At 37.1% G+C, this 17385-nt stretch overlaps 1 protein-coding gene across 4 annotated transcripts in view; it reads left to right on the top strand.

The window, feature by feature from the left end:
- The window catches only part of CDK13 (cyclin dependent kinase 13), a 129975-nt gene that overhangs the window by 12316 nt on the left and 100274 nt on the right, over positions 1 to 17385 (top strand). For all 4 annotated transcript variants that reach the window (XM_045494356.1, XM_045494354.1, XM_045494355.1 and 1 more), the window contains exon 2: positions 14180 to 14839. In XM_045494356.1, coding sequence (XP_045350312.1) covers positions 14180 to 14839 — 660 coding nt within the window. The remainder of the gene's footprint in view (positions 1 to 14179; positions 14840 to 17385) is intronic.

Raw genomic sequence — 17385 nt, 5'->3', positions numbered from 1 at the left:
CATTCTCACCTCCCCACATCTTTGGCAACTACCAATATACTTCTTATCTCTTTGGATTTGCCTATTTTGGACATTTCATATAAATGGCATCATATGATTCATGGTTTTTTATGACTGACTGCTTTCATTTGAGCTTAATGTTTTTAAGGTTCATCTATGTTGTAGCATGTGTCATCAGTATTTCATTTCTTTTTAGGGAAAAATAGTGTACCATTGTATGAATGTACCACATTTTGTTGTCAGTTGATGGACATTTGGGTTGTTTTCAATTTTTGGCTATTACGAATTATGCTTCTATGAACATTTGTGTTTAGTTTCTTGTTTTCGTTTGTGTTTAGTTTTTGCATGAGATTTTTTTTGCATGAGGTATGTTTTTATTTCTTTTCTTCCTTTTTTTTTTAATGTTTGTTTATTTTTGAGAGAGAGAGAGAGAGATAGTGCAAGCAGGGGAGGGGCAGAGAGGGAGACACAGAATCGGAGGCAGGCTCTAGGCTCTGAGCTGTCAGCACAGAGCCTGAACTCACGAACTCATGAACTGCAGGATCATGACCTGAGCTGAAGTCAGACACTTAACCAACTGAGCTACCCATGTGCCCCTGTTTTATTTCTCTTGGATATATATATATACCTAGGAGTGGAATTTCTGGGTCATGTGGTAATTCTGTTTAACATCTTAAGGAACTGCCAATCTCTTTTCCAAAGTGGCTGCATCATTTTTTATATTCCAACCAACTGTATATGAGGGTTTCAATTTCTGCATATCCTTGACAATAGTTGTCTGTTTTTATTACATCTGTCCTGGTATCTCGTTGTACTTTTGATTTGCATTTCTTTCGTGACTAATGATGTTAAACAGCTTTTCATATGTTTATTGGCCATTTGTATATCTTTTTGGGAGAAATGTTTATTCATATCCTTCACCTATTTTAAACTTGGGTTTTCTTCTTATTGTTTAATGTCTTGAATTCTTTATATATTCTAGGTACTAATATGACTGTGACATTTCTTCTAGAAAGAAGAACTCTTGTATTCACGAGAGTTCATTTTAATTTAGTGCAAAATAATGGACTCTTCCTAGGTAACTTGTTTGTAACCGCTTAGGCCATTCTCACAGTGTAAACTTTGGTCAAGTCACTTAGCTTTTGAGTCATTGTCTATGGACTCACAAGAAGAAAAAAAGAGAATTCCTAGGGTGAGGTGTTAACAGAACAACCAAAAGACTACTGTCTGGTTGGCAGACCTTCTACCTTGGGTTGGCTGGGTAAATATCCACTATAAAGGAAAAAGCAAGGACTAGAAATTATATAGATGTGGATTTAGGTACTAATTCTGTTGCTTTCATAGCAGAGCAATATCAAGCAATTCAATTTTTGGGCTCTGGTCTTTCTACTTTGTAAAATGGGAGGTATAATGCCTACCTAGTAAAAAAAAAAAGAAAAAGAAAACAACAAAACTGGAAACAACCCAAGTACAATGACTAGGAGCAATTAAATTGTGCTACAGATACATGATTTGCATTTTTCCCCCATTGTATCACTTTGTTGACATCCATTAATGCACATTAGTTTTTAATTTTGATGAAGTCCTGTTTATTTTTTCTTTTGTTGCTTGTGCTTTGATGTTGTATCTAAGAAGTCTGCCTAATTGAACATCACAAAGATTTATTCCTATATTTTCTTCTAAGAGTTTTATAGTTTTAGCTTTTACATCTTGATCTTTGATCTATTTTGGATTAATTTTTGTGTATGGTGAGAGAAAGAAGTCCACCCTCATTCTATTGTGTGGAAAACCAGTGTGCCAGCACTATTTATTTAAAAGGCTACGTATTTTTTTCGCCATTGAATTGTATTGGCACCCATGTTGAAAATCCACTTACTATAAATGAGAGGGTTTATTTATGGACTGTCAGCTCTAGTCCATTGATTTTACATGTCCATCTTTAGCCAGTACCATACAGTTTTGATTATTCTAATCTTGTAGAAGTTTTTGAAATCAGGAAGTGCTTGATTCTAATTTTGCAGTAATTTTTGAAACCAGGAAGTGCAAGTCCTTCAGCTTTGCTCTTTTACATTGCTTTGACCTTTCCCCCTCTTTTTTGGAGGAGGAGAGGGGTCCTTTGCATTTCCACATGAATTTTAGGTTTACCTGGCCAAAAGGCAGCTTGGATTTTCATAGGGATTGCACTGAATGTGAAGATCAATTTGAGAGTATTGCTATCTTAATGGTAAGTCATAAAATATATGAGTATGGAATGTCTTTGCATTTATTTATGTTCCCTCAATATTTTCAGTGGTATGTTGAAGTTTTCAGGGATTAATCCTTGAACTTTTTTTTGTTAGATTTATTCCTAAGTATACTTTTTCAGTGTAATGGGAGTTGTTTTTGTGATTTCATTTAATTGTTCATTGCTAGTGTCTGGAACTACAATAGATTTTTCTACATTGATCATGTATCCTGCCATCTTGCTTGCTTATTAGTTCTAATAGTTTTTAGTAGATTTCTTAGGATTTTCTATATACAAGATTATGTCATTTGCAAATGGATACAGTCTGGATTCCTTTTACTTATTTTTTCTTGCTCAGTTGCAATGGCTAGAATCTCAAGTACAATGTTTTGTGGGTTTTTTTTTTTAATTTATTTTTTTAATGTTAATTTATTTTTGAGACGGAGACAGAGTGTGAGCGGGGGAGGGGCAGAGAGAGAGGGAGACACAGAATCTGCAACGGGCTCTGGGCTCTGAGCTGTCAGCACAGAGCCCGATGTGGGGCTTGAACCCACAAAACGTGAGATCATGACCTGAGCTGAAGTCGGATGCTTAACTGACTGAGCCACCCAGGTGCTCCTCAAGTACAATGTTTATTAGAAGTGGTAAAATGAGACTTCCTTGTGTTGATCCTGATGATCCTATAGGAAAAGCATTTTAGTATCTTTCCACAAAATGATGTTAGCTATGAATTTTTCATAAATCCTACTTTTATTTTTTGGTTAAAGTTGTTTCCCTTGGGGTCTAATTTTTGGTGTCAGAAAAATTCTAGATGCCTTGCTTGACCCTTATATATGAGCCTGTGTAATTATTTATTACTCTTACAGAGTCCAGGAAAAGAGGAAAATCTATTTTGTAGCATGTGTGTAATGATAATGATTAGCTATATTGGTTTCCTACAGGAACATTTGAAAAATGTTTTATTGTTAAAAATATATGCATTAATGTTCATAGTATTTTCTTTAATTAGTGTTACTTAAGTAGTCATGATTTTCTAAATTTAGTTTTTTAAGGTTAAGAGGTGGTGTACTGTAGTAAGAATAATTTGTGCAGCCTTTTTTATTTTTATTAAAGAAAGTGACAAGTTTTCTTTATAGCATAGATTTTGGTTTGTTGTAATTTCTGGTGGTATTCATCTTTAAACTTTTCTGTTGGTGTTTGTGTATTCTTTTGATGAGTTTTGAATACTTACTGTTTTTTAAGTAATCTCTATGCCCTGTGTGAGACTTGTCCTCACGACCCCGAGATCAAGACCCCGAGATCAAGAGTTGCGTGCTCTACCAACTGAGCCAGCAAGGCACCACTGTTGGTGTTTATTTTCATTAAAATTTTTTTAAAAATTTATTTTTACTAACAAAAGTGGGTTTATTCGAGAGTAACAGTAGCAGTCAAGGGCATACAAGCTACCACAGAACCATGGGCAAGATCTATGAGTATTTATTTTTAAACTTTTCTGTACTTTTCCGTTTTCTACAGTGAAATTGTGTTACCTTTTTTAAAAACCCATACTGTTTGTATTTAAAACTTACATATGAGGGGTGCATGGGTGGCTCAGTCCGCTAAGTGTCTGACTTTTGGTTTTCGGCTCAGGTCATGATCTCACCGGGGTTTGAGCCCCGCATCAGGCTCTGCACTGACAGCATGGAGCCTGCTTGGGATTCTCTCTCTCCCCCTCTCTCTGCACCTTCCCCTGCTTGCTTGCTCTCTTTCTCAAAATAAATAAATAAACATTAAAAAAAAAACCTTATATATGAGATACTTGAAAACAATACAGAAGAATATACAGCAAGATGTGAAAGCTACCCTTGATGTCCTTTTTGTTCCTGTTCCTTCTAAAATGTATAACTCTGTACATAGTTGGTGTATATGTTTTTCCTGTGTATATACTTTCATACAAACATGTGTACACGTAAACATTAAGAATGTGACTATGCCATAAATTTTTATTTACTTTTTTTTTTTTAGCAGTAGTATTTGAAGATCTTTCCAGATTGGCTACATAGAATTCCATACTGAAATGTTTCAAGTTTTATTTACCTATCAGTTGTTGGGCACTGTTTTTATCATTTTTTCTGTATTATAGTCAGTCCTTTAAAGAGTATCTGTGTAATAACTTTTTGACACATATGGAAATGTTTTTGTAGGATATGTTCTCGTAAGTGAAATTGCAGATCAAAAGCATTTGATAGATATTACCAAACTGCCTTTTAAAAAGGCTGAGTAATTTTATATTCCTTCTGATAATTTATGTGACTGACCATTTCTGTGCATTTTCATAAATTATATTTTCAGAATTCCAATTTTTGACATTCTGATGGATGCAAATTAATTATCATTGCTTTATTTTGCCTTTTCTGGTTATGAGAGAGAAGAGAGCATTTAAATTTCTTTACTGGCCGTTTGCATTTCTTCTGTGATTACATATTTTTCTAATCAAGAAGAGACTCTAGTTATTAAAAATAAGGAATGAATATAGTTTTACAACAGAAAAACTAGTTTTGTTCATTAAATCCCTATGGGATAATGGATATAAAATGGTTGGTTGTTAATAAAATGATAAATTCATCTCAGTGTTTATACGAAGAAGCTAATTAGCTAAATGTTTTTCTGTCTCTTAAATCTTTTTAGTTTAAGTAGAATTTCATCAGTGGACCTTTGCCTGTTAGTTAGCTGGGTATCAGTTATACAGAGTTAGCATTTATGGGCAGTTAGAGAATAGATGATAAACATGTGCTTTGCTCTTTTATTCATCAATTCAATAAATATCTTTTGATTCCTTATTACATACCAGACACAGTTCTAGGCACTGGGATGGAGTAATAAACAAGACAGTGGTGGAAGTGGGGAGGGAACATGATGTGCTTATTTATTTTTCTGAGGAGAGGCTCACTGTGGTGTTGATAAATATATGGAGCCCTGAATGACAAGAAAGAGCAACTATGTGATGATCTAAGTATCCCAGAAAGAGAAAACAGTATTGCCAAGGTACCAGGAAGAAGCATAACTTTGAAGAATCATAAAAGAGACTAGTGACTGCGACCTAGTGAGTAAAGGAGAGTGTAATGAAGATGAGAAGCAGTTTGGGTCTTGTGGATCACAACAAAGATTTTTATTTTAATTTTAAATGCAGTGAGAAGCCATTGGAGAGTTTTAGGCAAAGGTGTGGCATAATCCAGTTTATATATATATATATTTTTTTTTTTTAATTTTTTTTTCAACATTTATTTATTTTTGGGACAGAGAGAGACAGAGCATGAACAGGGGAGGGGCAGAGAGAGAGGGAGACACAGAATCGGAAACAGGCTCCAGGCTCTGAGCCATCAGCCCAGAGCCTGACGCGGGGCTCGAACTCACGGACCGCGAGATCGTGACCTGGCTGAAGTCGGACGCTTAACCGACTGCGCCACCCAGGCGCCCCAGTTTATATTTTTGATAGACATAGAATACAAGGCAGTATGTCACAAGTATTATTCAGCAAATGGGGAGGTTACAGAGTTGGGACTTTAACTTGATCCATAAAGGCAAGTAAGAAATAAATGGAGGGGAAGGATGTAGTTTGATGTGGTAGCAATAAAGAACGCCTGGCTTTCAATTGGAAGACTTGGTATTCAGTATTGACTCTACTTCTTTATAGCTCTTGGCCTCTACGTAAAATTTTTAACTCTCTTCTTAGTTTCTCTCATCTTTCTGTGTACTTTGGTTGCTGTGAAGAGCAAGTCAGACAAAAAATGTTTATAAAAGTGTTTTGTAAACTGAGACATGCAATATGGTATGTTTGTTTACTCAGGAAAAGACTTATCATCTGTGTGGTATTATGCTAAGGACTGTGGAGTGATTAAAAAAAATGAATTATACCTGGTTTCTGCTGCTCAAAGAGGATATAGTCTAGTAGACAATGTGGTAAATACCTAAAATACAAAGTTAAGAATGGTAAACATCTTAAGAAAGACGCAGATAAAGCCCTATGGGGAGTTCGAAGAAAGAAGAGCTTTCTTCTTTCTTGGAGTTGGCGGTAAGGTTTTCAGAGTAAGAACTCTTTTAATTTTTATTTTTATTTATTTTTTTTTCAACGTTTATTTATTTTTGGGACAGAGAGAGACAGAGCATGAACGGGGGAGGGGCAGAGAGAGAGGGAGACACAGAATCGGAAACAGGCTCCGGGCTCTGAGCCATCAGCCCAGAGCCCGACGCGGGGCTCGAACTCACGGACTGCGAGATCGTGACCTGGCTGAAGTCGGACGCTTAACCGACTGCGCCACCCAGGCGCCCCCAGAGTAAGAACTCTTGAATGAGGCCTTGTAGGACTTTAGTAGAATATGGAGGGGAAGAGAATATTCTCAGTAGGTGAGTCTGTGAGTAAAGGCATGGCAATATTAGGCAGATTCAGAATGTGATAAGGAAAGGTAGTATAGAATTAGATCATGCAGCACCTTAATATTAGGATAAGGAAGATGAATTCCATTCAATAGGAATATTCTCAGCAGGTGCTTAATTCTGCAAATATTTATTGACTATCTGCCATTGCCACATTGGTGCTAGTTAGGGCTATGAAGATACAGTTGATCTCAGTCTATTTGCGGAAGACAAATTATCTGTTATTCTAATGAGGCAGGATCATAGGACAAGGAACATCTCCAGCTCTCTGGCATAATGAGGGAAGGCTTTATAGAGGTGTAGTAGACCTTTTGTTATGATATGAGGTATCTTTGTACTTAGCAGGTACCAGAGATGAAGAGAGGAATATAAGAAAGGCATTCTGTGTTTTGGGATGGCTGGATGAGGTCTTTGTATGCAGTGCAAGGTTGTCTAGAGCTTTGTTACAGGGGTAACTGGAAGATTCAGGTGGTGGTATGGAGACTAAATTGGAAAGGATAGAGATTTGAGGTGAGGAGTCTGGAAAGGAGACTGTTAGACTGGGCGAAGTGAGAGGTGATGTAGGACCAAATGAGAAATAGTAGCTATGGGACAAAGAGCCTAGACAACTAGAGAGATGCTTAAGATGTACAATTGGCAGGACTTGCAGATCAGTTGGATATGGGAGAAGAGAGGAAAAGGACCATACGGAATATAGAATGATTTCTGGATCTTTTCTGTTTCAGAATTTCAGAATCTGCTATTGCCTGAGAAGAAAAGGGGTGGATTTGGAGAGGACTTAATAGTTTTATCTGTATTGTGTTGAAGGTTCTTGTAGGTTAGTTGGAAGTGGGAAGAAGGTCATCACAGATGTTAATATTCCTCCCCCACCCTAAAGATAGGTCATTGTTCACCCTAGTAATTAATTTCAGTGAGGATACAAGCCAAATTATAGAGGTTTGAGGGGTGTATGTATGTAGAGAATTTGGTTGTAATTGGAAGCAGAGAAAAAGATAAAATACAAAAATACCATTGTTTGTTTCTTCTTATATGTATTTATGTACGTATTTTTCTTGTTTGTTTTTAAAGATTTTAAAGATGAATTATTTAATCCTTGAAATAGTAAATGGACAGCAAAGGGTTGAAATCACAAATAGTGGAATACTCATGGAGGAGCCTAGAATAGTGCATCTCAAACTTTAGTGAGGATCTTGTTAAAATGCAGACTCTGAATCGGAAGGTCAGGGTTGGGGCTTGAGATACAGCATTTCTGACAAACTCCCAGATGAGGCTCATGCTGCTGGTTTGTGGCCCATACTCTTTGAAGTAAGATCTAGAGAGTATGGCATTGATAGCATTATAGAAGAGTTAGTCTTGGATAGGAAGAAGAACACCTCTATTCTGAGATCAGGTAAAATGTGAGGTAGATGGAGATACAGATTAAGCTTGTAGGTGGGAGCTATGCCTGATAATTTTTTTTATTTCTGCAAAAAAGAAGTAAAACAATGTTAAGAAAAGACTTTGGAATGGTGTTAACTTGAAGACAGAAAGGTTTGGAATAAATTGTGAAGGTTTGGAATAGCTACTAAAAAGAGAAGGGAAATGAGTGAATTTGGAGCATTTAACATTCACTGAACAGTGAGGATTTGTTTGGTGATGGTGTCTGTAGAAATAATTGGAGTAGGGAGAGACTATATATGAAGATTTTTGAGATGATAAGGTACTCTCAGGGGAGATAATGAGGTCTGAAATAGAAAAGTGGCCTTGAGAATACAGAGGGGAGGATGTGGTAGGCTACATAATGGCCCACCCAAAGGTGTCCATGTGAACCTGTGAGTATACTTCCTTACACGGCCAAAGGGACTTTGCAGATGAGGTTAAAATGAGCATCTTGAGATGGAGAGATTATCCTGGACTGTACACGTGGGTCCTCTGTAATCACAAGGGTCTTTATAAAGGAAGCAGGAGGGTCAGCAGAGTCAGAAAAGGCCATGTGAGGACAGAAACAGCAGAAGAGGAAATGTGATAAAGGAAGCAGAGGTCAGATTGTTGGAGGACCAAGAGCCAAGGAATGGACAGCCTTAAGAAGCTAGAAAAGGCAAGGAAACAGATTTTCCCAAGAGACTGCAAAAGGAACAAAGCCCTGGTGATGTGCTGATTTTTGCCCAATAAGACTGATTTTGGAATTTCAACCTTCAGGTACTGTAAGATAATAAGTTTGTGTGGTTAAGCCACTAAATCTGGTAATTTGTTATAGCCACAATAGGAAACATGCATAGAAGTGTGGATGTAAGGGAATGTAGAGTTAGAACTGATAAAGTGAGGCAGTTGATGAGATGTGCTGTGGGCATCAGGAAACTGGGAAGATTTCTAGCCTAGATAAATGGGTGGAAAAGAGTGGTGAAATTAAAATTATAGGAGGAGATATTAGAGGAAGGTATTCACTTTGCATTAAGTATAGATTAGTTAGGGTTAAGGAAGATCTGAAACAGAAGACGGATTTAAGAGGCTGCCCTAGTATTGTTAATAGTTACTTGAAAAAAATGAGAAAAAGTTAATTGAGCTGTTCCAATACCAATACATGACAAATTACATAGGAATATTTAAAATTTTGACTGAGAAGGTAACAAAAGGGATGATTGAGAAAGGCAGATTTTTGACTACTTCAGTTACTGTTTTTCATTTTAGAAGGCATTTTTTTACTGGTTTTATTAAGATATAATTGAGAAAATTATGTATTTAAAGTGTCATTGTGATGATTCGCTATGTGTATATATTGGGAAAGGATTCTCATATCATAATCAGGTTATGTAATACATCCATCACCTCATAGATTTAATTTTTTTGGTTAGAGTTCTCTAAGTTAATTTCAGTTATACAATATTATCAACGGTAGTCACCACGTTACACATTAGATCCTCAAACCTTATTAATCTTGTAACTGAAAGTTTTTATTATTGAGGTGCGTTCCTTCTATACTGTTTGTTTAGTTTTTATCATGCAAAGTTGTTGAATTTTGTCAAATGCTTTTTCTGCATCTGCTGAGATGATCCTGTGATTTTTATTCTTCATTTTGTTGATGTGGTATGTCACATTTATGGATTAGCATATGTTGGACCGTCCTTGCATGGGAAGCATTGTTATATCTTTTTTGGGAGGGTAATCAAGTTTTTGAAATGCGTATAGCTGCTATTAGAATGTGAAATAAACAGGGTAGAAAAATTAAGCTAAAAAATGTTGAGAATAGTGGCTAATGTATCAGACATGAACATGTATAGAACATTTCTATCATTTTAGAAACTTCTTTTGGATAGTGGTTATATATTGTTTTATATAATGAGGAACTAGATATTATTATAGTAAAAATTTTAAGAGTTAGTGTTAGCATACCTGGACTCTTGGAGAGATTGTGTGATATAGTTGAGTGAATACTACACCATGCTCTTTCTCTAAGGAACACTAACCTAATTCACAATGAGCACTAACCAGTTGAGTTTCGGGATATCAAGTTTTGATTCTGGTTCTGCTTTGTGTTGTATGAATTTGCAAGCCTTAGAAACATGGAAAGTTTTCTCAACTTCTTAAAGAGATACTACCATCTCTCAAAAACATTAAAAAGAGACAAGAAACAGCTAATATGTATCCACTGCGTAGAGATATTAGAAAAAACATTTTTAAAAAGAAAAAAAATCTTATCTGTAAAGAAAGACTTGCTATCTACCATCCATTTCATTCTTTTGGTTAAGATACCATGATATCGTTCATTCTGTAGTCTTGAAGATGCACTTCTCTCTTACCCTCGTAACTTTGTATGGCTGAAGTATTAGATCATTTGTAAAAATGACTTAAACTTGAATTTTGTGTTTATATTTAATTTTAGGTTTCCAAACCATGTTTGTTTCAGACCGTAAGCACTGAGAGAATGCATGTTTCCTAGGACATGAAGTTAAAAGGTTAAGGAACTTATGGGGCACCTGGGTGGCTCAGTCGGTATGATTTTGGCCCAGGTCGTGATCTTACCTTTTGTGAGATGGAGCCCCATGTCGGATTCTGTGCTGTGATAGCACAGAGCCTGCTTGGAATTTTCTCTGTCCCTCTCTGTTTGCCCCTCTCCAGCTTGAACTCATGCAGTCTGTCTGTCTGTCTCTCTCTCTTTTTCAAAATAAGTAAATAAACATTTTTTTAAGTTAAAAAATGAAAAGTTAAATTTTTGAAGAGAAATAGAAGAATTAGAGAGGAATGGAGGGTATGTCCAGAAGAATTTAATTGATACAGAGATCAAAACATATAAAAACCTCATTTCTAAAAAAACCCTTTTATTTTTTACTTTTTACAAAAAAATGTTTATTTTTGAGAGAGAGCATGCACAAGCAAGGAGGGGATAAGAGAGAGGGATATAGCAGTGAGCTGGATGGGAGCTCGAACTCACAAATCTTGAGATCATGACCTGAGTCCAAGTGGGACGCTCAACCAACTGAGACACCCAGGCACCTCCAATATATCCCTTTTATAGACCAGAAATTTTTAAGTCTTTGCTGATAATGCTTATCCAGATTCTATCCAGAAAAGAATAATTTAATAGGCCACGGGAGTTAATTGTATTAGGGTTTTACGTAATATCTTTGTCTCTCTTTTCTTAGGTAAAACTTAGTCATAAATCTCTCAGTTAAATATAATTTATGTGTCTGTATGAAATTGATGATCTGAATCTTGCTAGTGTAGGAAAGTTAATTTGAGGAAAGTTCTGTACTGTTACCTCTGATGAAATGATAGTCTCTTTGCTCTCTCCTGCTGTGTACCTTTCTGTTGCTTTAGAAGCATGACATATGAGACTTGTTTTGAGGCCCAAGAGTTTAAAGGGAGAAGACATAAAAAATGTGGCTGAGTGTTTCATATTATGACACTGTTGGTTCCTGTATTAAAGTTATCTGAGATAGTTACCACTTTATATTTAGCAAAACAATTCCTCTCATTTCTGTAAATAGTTGTAAGCTTATTGGTGATTTTAATGATTGGTGTATATTAATATTTAATGATAAGCAAGTGTTAGATTTAAGTATTTTCTAAACTGTGTTCCCATTAACCTAAAATAGTGTTGCATAAATACTTTATATAAAATATTGGGTTTGTATGAAACACAAGCTCAATGTTGAACAGCAATTGGCCCTCAGTACATTTTGAAATGTTTTTGAAAGAGTGAGGGAGAAGTTTAATTTGTATTTGAGTTTATCCTAAACCTAATCATCATTTTCTTTTTTTTTTTTTTTTAATTTTTTTTTTTTAACGTTTATTTATTTTTGAGACAGAGAGAGACAGAGCATGAACGGGGGAGGGGCAGAGAGAGAGGGAGACACAGAATCGGAAGCAGGCTCCAGGCTCTGAGCCATCAGCCCAGAGCCCGACGTGGGGCTCGAACTCACGGACTGCGAGATCATGACCTGAGCTGAAGTCGGACGCTTAACCGACTGAGCCACCCAGGCGCCCCCATTTTATTTTCATATTAGAATTATAGAATGTTTCTAAATGTTTTCCTCCATACTTTACTAACATCAGATATAAACAGAATTTCCAGTCCTTTCTTTTCTCTCTGCCCTATTTTAATTATGGGTTCTTAGGAGTTTCTTTGCTTTATTTACTCTCTCCCCATAGCTTCTACAAAATTTCAGCAAGAGTTCTCTCCCTCACAGTGTGTTAATTTTTTTTATTGTGTTAACCTAGCTACTTTTCAGTCAGAAGGTCTGGATTTAAAACCTGGCATACAAGGTAGATCAGGCAAGGTTCTGAAAGGAAACTGAATCCAACTGAGATGGTGCAAGAGACTTTCACGAAGGATTACAGATAAAGGGGTGGATTACGGGAACCCACAAGGGATGTTCCTGTAGTTACAGAGGGAAGCAAGGAAAATACAGTGTTTTTAGAGCCTGATGAGAGCTGTGGAGAGGGTGATAAGGGGACACGGCTTCTGTCAGAAAATGTGACCAAAAGGGAGGATGCTAGGAAGAAATAATCCGGCCTTCTCTGCGTTCTGATCTGCCAGTGACAGCCCTGAAACTCAGAAGGTGCATTTGTTGAGGTTAGCCTCCTTTGGCACAGAGTTGGATAGAAGAGTATTGGAGGAATAGGGTAGTGACAGTAAGTAATAACCAGTACAACTACTGATGAGTATGGGATTGATTTTAGGTAACATAATATTTTAGATTACATTTTTAATCTGTAAACTGTAGATATTTCACTAGGATTGATGTGAGCATTAAAATGAAACCTGGTAAACATGTCAGAGTACTATCATAGTGCCTTTGTCTTGTAGATACTTGTTTTTAGTTTTGATAAGGTGAGGATTTGAAAACTTCAGCTTCCTTTCACATGGTGCTGTGCTGCATTTGTTTTATAGGAATTTTGGTTGTCACTGTATTTTAAATATATATGATAGTTTTTATATTTTCCAGTATTTTTTGAGAAGTGAATTGCAGTCATTATTGAGTAGTTACCAAGATTTAGAGACTGCTTTTACTTATTGCCCAATGACAGGCATTGTCTTTTTCACTCTTGCTGTAGACAGAGCACTACCGACTACTGAATTTATGGGGTGAGGAAGCTTTACAGATGTAGAGATTAGACTTTGGTGAAAGATTGGTCAGACTTCACCCTGCTACTGCTACCATTGGTGTACCCTTGTTGTGTACTTCTCTTTTCTTTTTTTTTTTTTTTTAAAGCAGGAGGCTCCCAGGGGCCTCAGAAAGACCTTTTTTTTTTTTTTTTTTTTTAATGTTTTAAAATGTTTATTTAATTAGAGAGAGAGAGAAAGAGTAAGCATGGGGGGGGGGGGCAGAGAGAGACAGAATCTGAAGCAGACTCCAGGTTCCAGGCTGTGAGCTGTCAACACAGAGCCCAACACGGGGTCCAACTCACCAACCTGAAATCACGACCTGATCTGAAGTTGAACGCTCAACCGACTGAGCCATCCAGGCACCCCTGTACTTCTCTTTCCTTTTCTTTTCTTTCTTTTAATTATTTTTTAATCTTTATTTATTTTTGAGAGACAGAGTGTGAGCAGGGGAGGAGCAGAGAGAGAGGGAGACACAATCTGAAGCAGGCTCCAGGCCCCAAGCTGTCAGCCACAGCCCGATGCGGGGCTTGAACTCATGAACTGTGAGATCATGACCTGAGCTGAAGTCGGATGCTCAACCAACTGAACCACCCAGGCGCCCCTGTACTTCTCTTTTCTAAAGACAGCAGTGATGCTTCGTCACACTTTTGTTCCTAATCCTTAGAGTATTTCTTCTACCAGAGATCTGCTTTCATCCAGTCTCACCTTTGAGCATTCATAGGCTAGACCAGGATGAAGACAGTCTATTTTCAGGAAAATTTTAGCTACCAGATAGATAATAATCTGCTTAAAAGCATTTTCTGTCTTTTAAAAAAGTCTCCCCCCAAAAAACTGTATTATGATTTTGAAATTTAATAAATTTCTATTTTATGTAACAGGGTTGAGTTAGTAGTTTTTGTAAATTTCAGACTGAACTTTTCTGAATTCCTGACTAAATCTTCATTATTTTCCACCAGACGTTCTGCCAAATCCCGAAGCAGAAGCCCATATTCCTCTAGGCATTCAAGATCTCGTAGCAGGCACAGGTTGTCTCGATCCAGAAGCCGTCACTCTAGCATTTCTCCTAGCACACTAACTCTGAAGAGTAGCCTGGCAGCCGAGTTGAACAAGAATAAAAAAGCACGGGCTGCAGAGGCAGCAAGAGCTGCAGAAGCCGCGAAAGCTGCAGAAGCAGCTAAGGCTGCTGAGGCTGCTGCCAAAGCTGCCAAAGCTTCCAACACTTCTACACCTACGAAGGGGAGCACGGAGACGGGTGCCGGTGCATCTCAAACAAACCATGTGAAGGATGTGAAGAAACTGAAAACAGAACACGCACCTTCTCCGTCAAGTGGTGGGACTTTAAAAAACGACAAGGCAAAAACAAAGCCACCTCTTCAGGTAACCAAGGTGGACAATAATTTGATTGTAGATAAAGCCGCCAAGAAAGCAGTTGTAGTTGGGAAGGAGAGTAAATCTGCTGCTACAAAGGACGAACCAGTATCTCTTAAAGAGAAAACCAAACCACTTACACCAAGTTTAGGAGCCAAGGAGAAGGAGCAACATGTGGCTTTAGTGACCTCTACGTTACCACCATTACCTTTGCCTCCCATGCTGCCTGAAGATAAAGATGCTGATAGGTAAGTGCAAAAAAGTTTTGTCACTAACAGTTTATTTTTATTATTTTGAAATTATTTTTTTACTGTTTATTTTTGAGAGAGAGAGAGAGAGCAAGAGCGAATGAGCGTGGAGGAGGGGTAAAGAGAGAGGGGATGGGGGAGACACAGAATGTGAAGCATTCTGTCAGCACAGAACCAGCCTCGGGGCTCGAACTCTCGAGCCGCAAGTTAATGACCTGAGCCGAAGTCAGACATTTAACTGACTGAGCCACCTAGGCGCCCTTGTCACTAACAGTTTAAAAAAAGAAATGTAAGTTTGGAGTGAGAAATTACCTGAAATGCCCTCCCCCCCCATAAAAAGGTTATAAAAAAATCATAAGTAAGTAAATTATCTTTATTATGTTCACTTTAAAATGAAGCACACTGCTTGTAAGATGACAAAATATAGTTTATGCTAAGAATTCCAGGAAAAATTTGCTGTTGGCTTCGGAATACAATGTATATTTCCGATTGAGTTTGGGAATTAGAAATGCTAGTACTGTGTTTTCTTTGATTTAATATTCCTTAAATGACAGTATCAGAAACAGGACATTTATGAGAGACTCTGTCCTGGGTGATTAAAGCAGGTATATTCGTTATTTCTAGGTTTCTTCTGTGGCCTTATACATTTATCACTCTGGGTAGCTTTATGAATTTATTATTTTTTAGACTTTTCTTGACCCTTTTAATTTTTTGCAATTGGAGATTCATTATGTATTACAGAAAATTCAATGTGGTTTTGCTTTCCTTTAACATGTTTACAGATTCTTTTATGAATATTGGGGGTATGACTTTTTTTTGAAACATTTTATTTTTTAGAGGATGAAGATAAGAGTGTCTGTAAAGTAAATGTGGTTCTAAGAATATTTCTGAAACATATGCTAGGATAGAAGCATTATGCTACTGTGTAATGTCTGTCTGTTACACCACTTAACCTTTTTCATTTTTATTTTTATGGAGAAATTAGAGCTGTTTTTCCCTCATTTTCTGTTAAAAAGCAACTATATGAGCAGTTTTCCTAGCTGACATCTTTATAGAATTTGGAAACAAGTGGATGAGAATGCTGTGTGGGTAGGTCTTTCAAGTGCTCACTTTGGCTGGCATTATGAACATTTTATAATTTAAAACAAAAAAATCATAATTCCTGTGTTTTGTGTCCACTATAATGTCTTTTCTCTACAATCAAAAATGTTGCCAAGAGAACTCATCCAATATAATCAGGTATTCTCCAATTATACCACTCTAATTATGGTATTTACAGGTTTCACTATTCTCTAGGAACACTGAAGGTTCATAAACAGAGTAGTGATTTGTAATTTTGATGAGTTGTGGAATGGACTCTCCAGCAGAGAGGCATGAATGCAGAACTGAGTCACTTCATTAGTGAGAAAATAACCCATTTGCCAAGAATCTAGTAATTCTGGGCTGGTGAGACTGGTTATTCTCTATTTTTCATATATCCTATGGAGATAAATTTTTACTGGTGGTATTTTCAAGAATTCAAGATGCATGCAGGTGAATGCTTTAAGGAGGGTATTTTTGGGGCGCCTGGGTGGCGCAGTCGGTTGAGCGTCCGACTTCAGCCAGGTCACGATCTCGCGGTCCGTGAGTTCGAGCCCCGCGTCAGGCTCTGGGCTGATGGCTCAGAGCCTGGAGCCTGTTTCCGATTCTGTGTCTCCCTCTCTCTCTGCCCCTCCCGCGTTCATGCTCTGTCTCTCTCTGTCCCAAAAATAAATAAAATGTTGAAAAAAAAAATTAAAAAAAAAAAAAAGGAGGGTATTTTTTGTGCATCCTTTTTTTTTTTTTGACAATTGGCTGATTTATTGAACAATAGAATCTAAAGTTCTGATCTCGGATGTGTACAATCCCCATTTAGCTTTGCATCTTTTATTTTTTATTTATTTATTTTTTTGATTTAACTTTATTTTTTATTTTTTTAAAATTAACATCCAAACTAGTTAGTATATAGTGAAGCAATGATTTCAGTAGATTCCTTAATGCCCCTTACCCATTTAGCCCATCCCCCCTCCCACAACCCCTCCAGCAACCCTCAGTTTGTTCTCCATATTTATGAGTCTCTTTTCTTTTGTCCCCCTCCCTGTTTTTTTATTTTTTTTTATTTTTTTATTAAAAAAATTTTTTTTTTTAATGTTTATTTTTGAGACAGAGAGAGACAGAGCATGAATGGGGGAGGGTCAGAGAGAGGGAGACACAGAATCTGAAACAGGCTTCAGGCTCTGAGCTGTCAGCACAGAGCCCGACGCGGGGCTCAAACTCACGGACCGCGAGATCACGACCTGAGCCAAAGTCAGCCGCTTAACTGACTGAGCCACCCAGGCGCCCCACCCTCCCTGTTTTTATATTATTTTTGTTTCCCTTCCCTTATGTTCATCTGTTTTGTCTCTTAAAGTCCTCATATGAGTGAAGTCATATGATTTTTGTCTTTCTCTGACTAATTTTACAGCATAATACCCTCCAGTTCCATCCATGTAGTTGCAAATGGCAAGATTTCATTCTTTTTGATTGCT

The sequence above is a fragment of the Leopardus geoffroyi genome, chromosome A2 (genome assembly GCF_018350155.1).
Source record: "Leopardus geoffroyi isolate Oge1 chromosome A2, O.geoffroyi_Oge1_pat1.0, whole genome shotgun sequence".
In the NCBI taxonomy this organism is placed as follows: Eukaryota; Metazoa; Chordata; class Mammalia; order Carnivora; family Felidae; genus Leopardus; species Leopardus geoffroyi.
The sequence above is the reverse complement of the archived record's forward strand: the minus strand, read 5'-3'. Positions and strand labels throughout refer to the sequence as shown.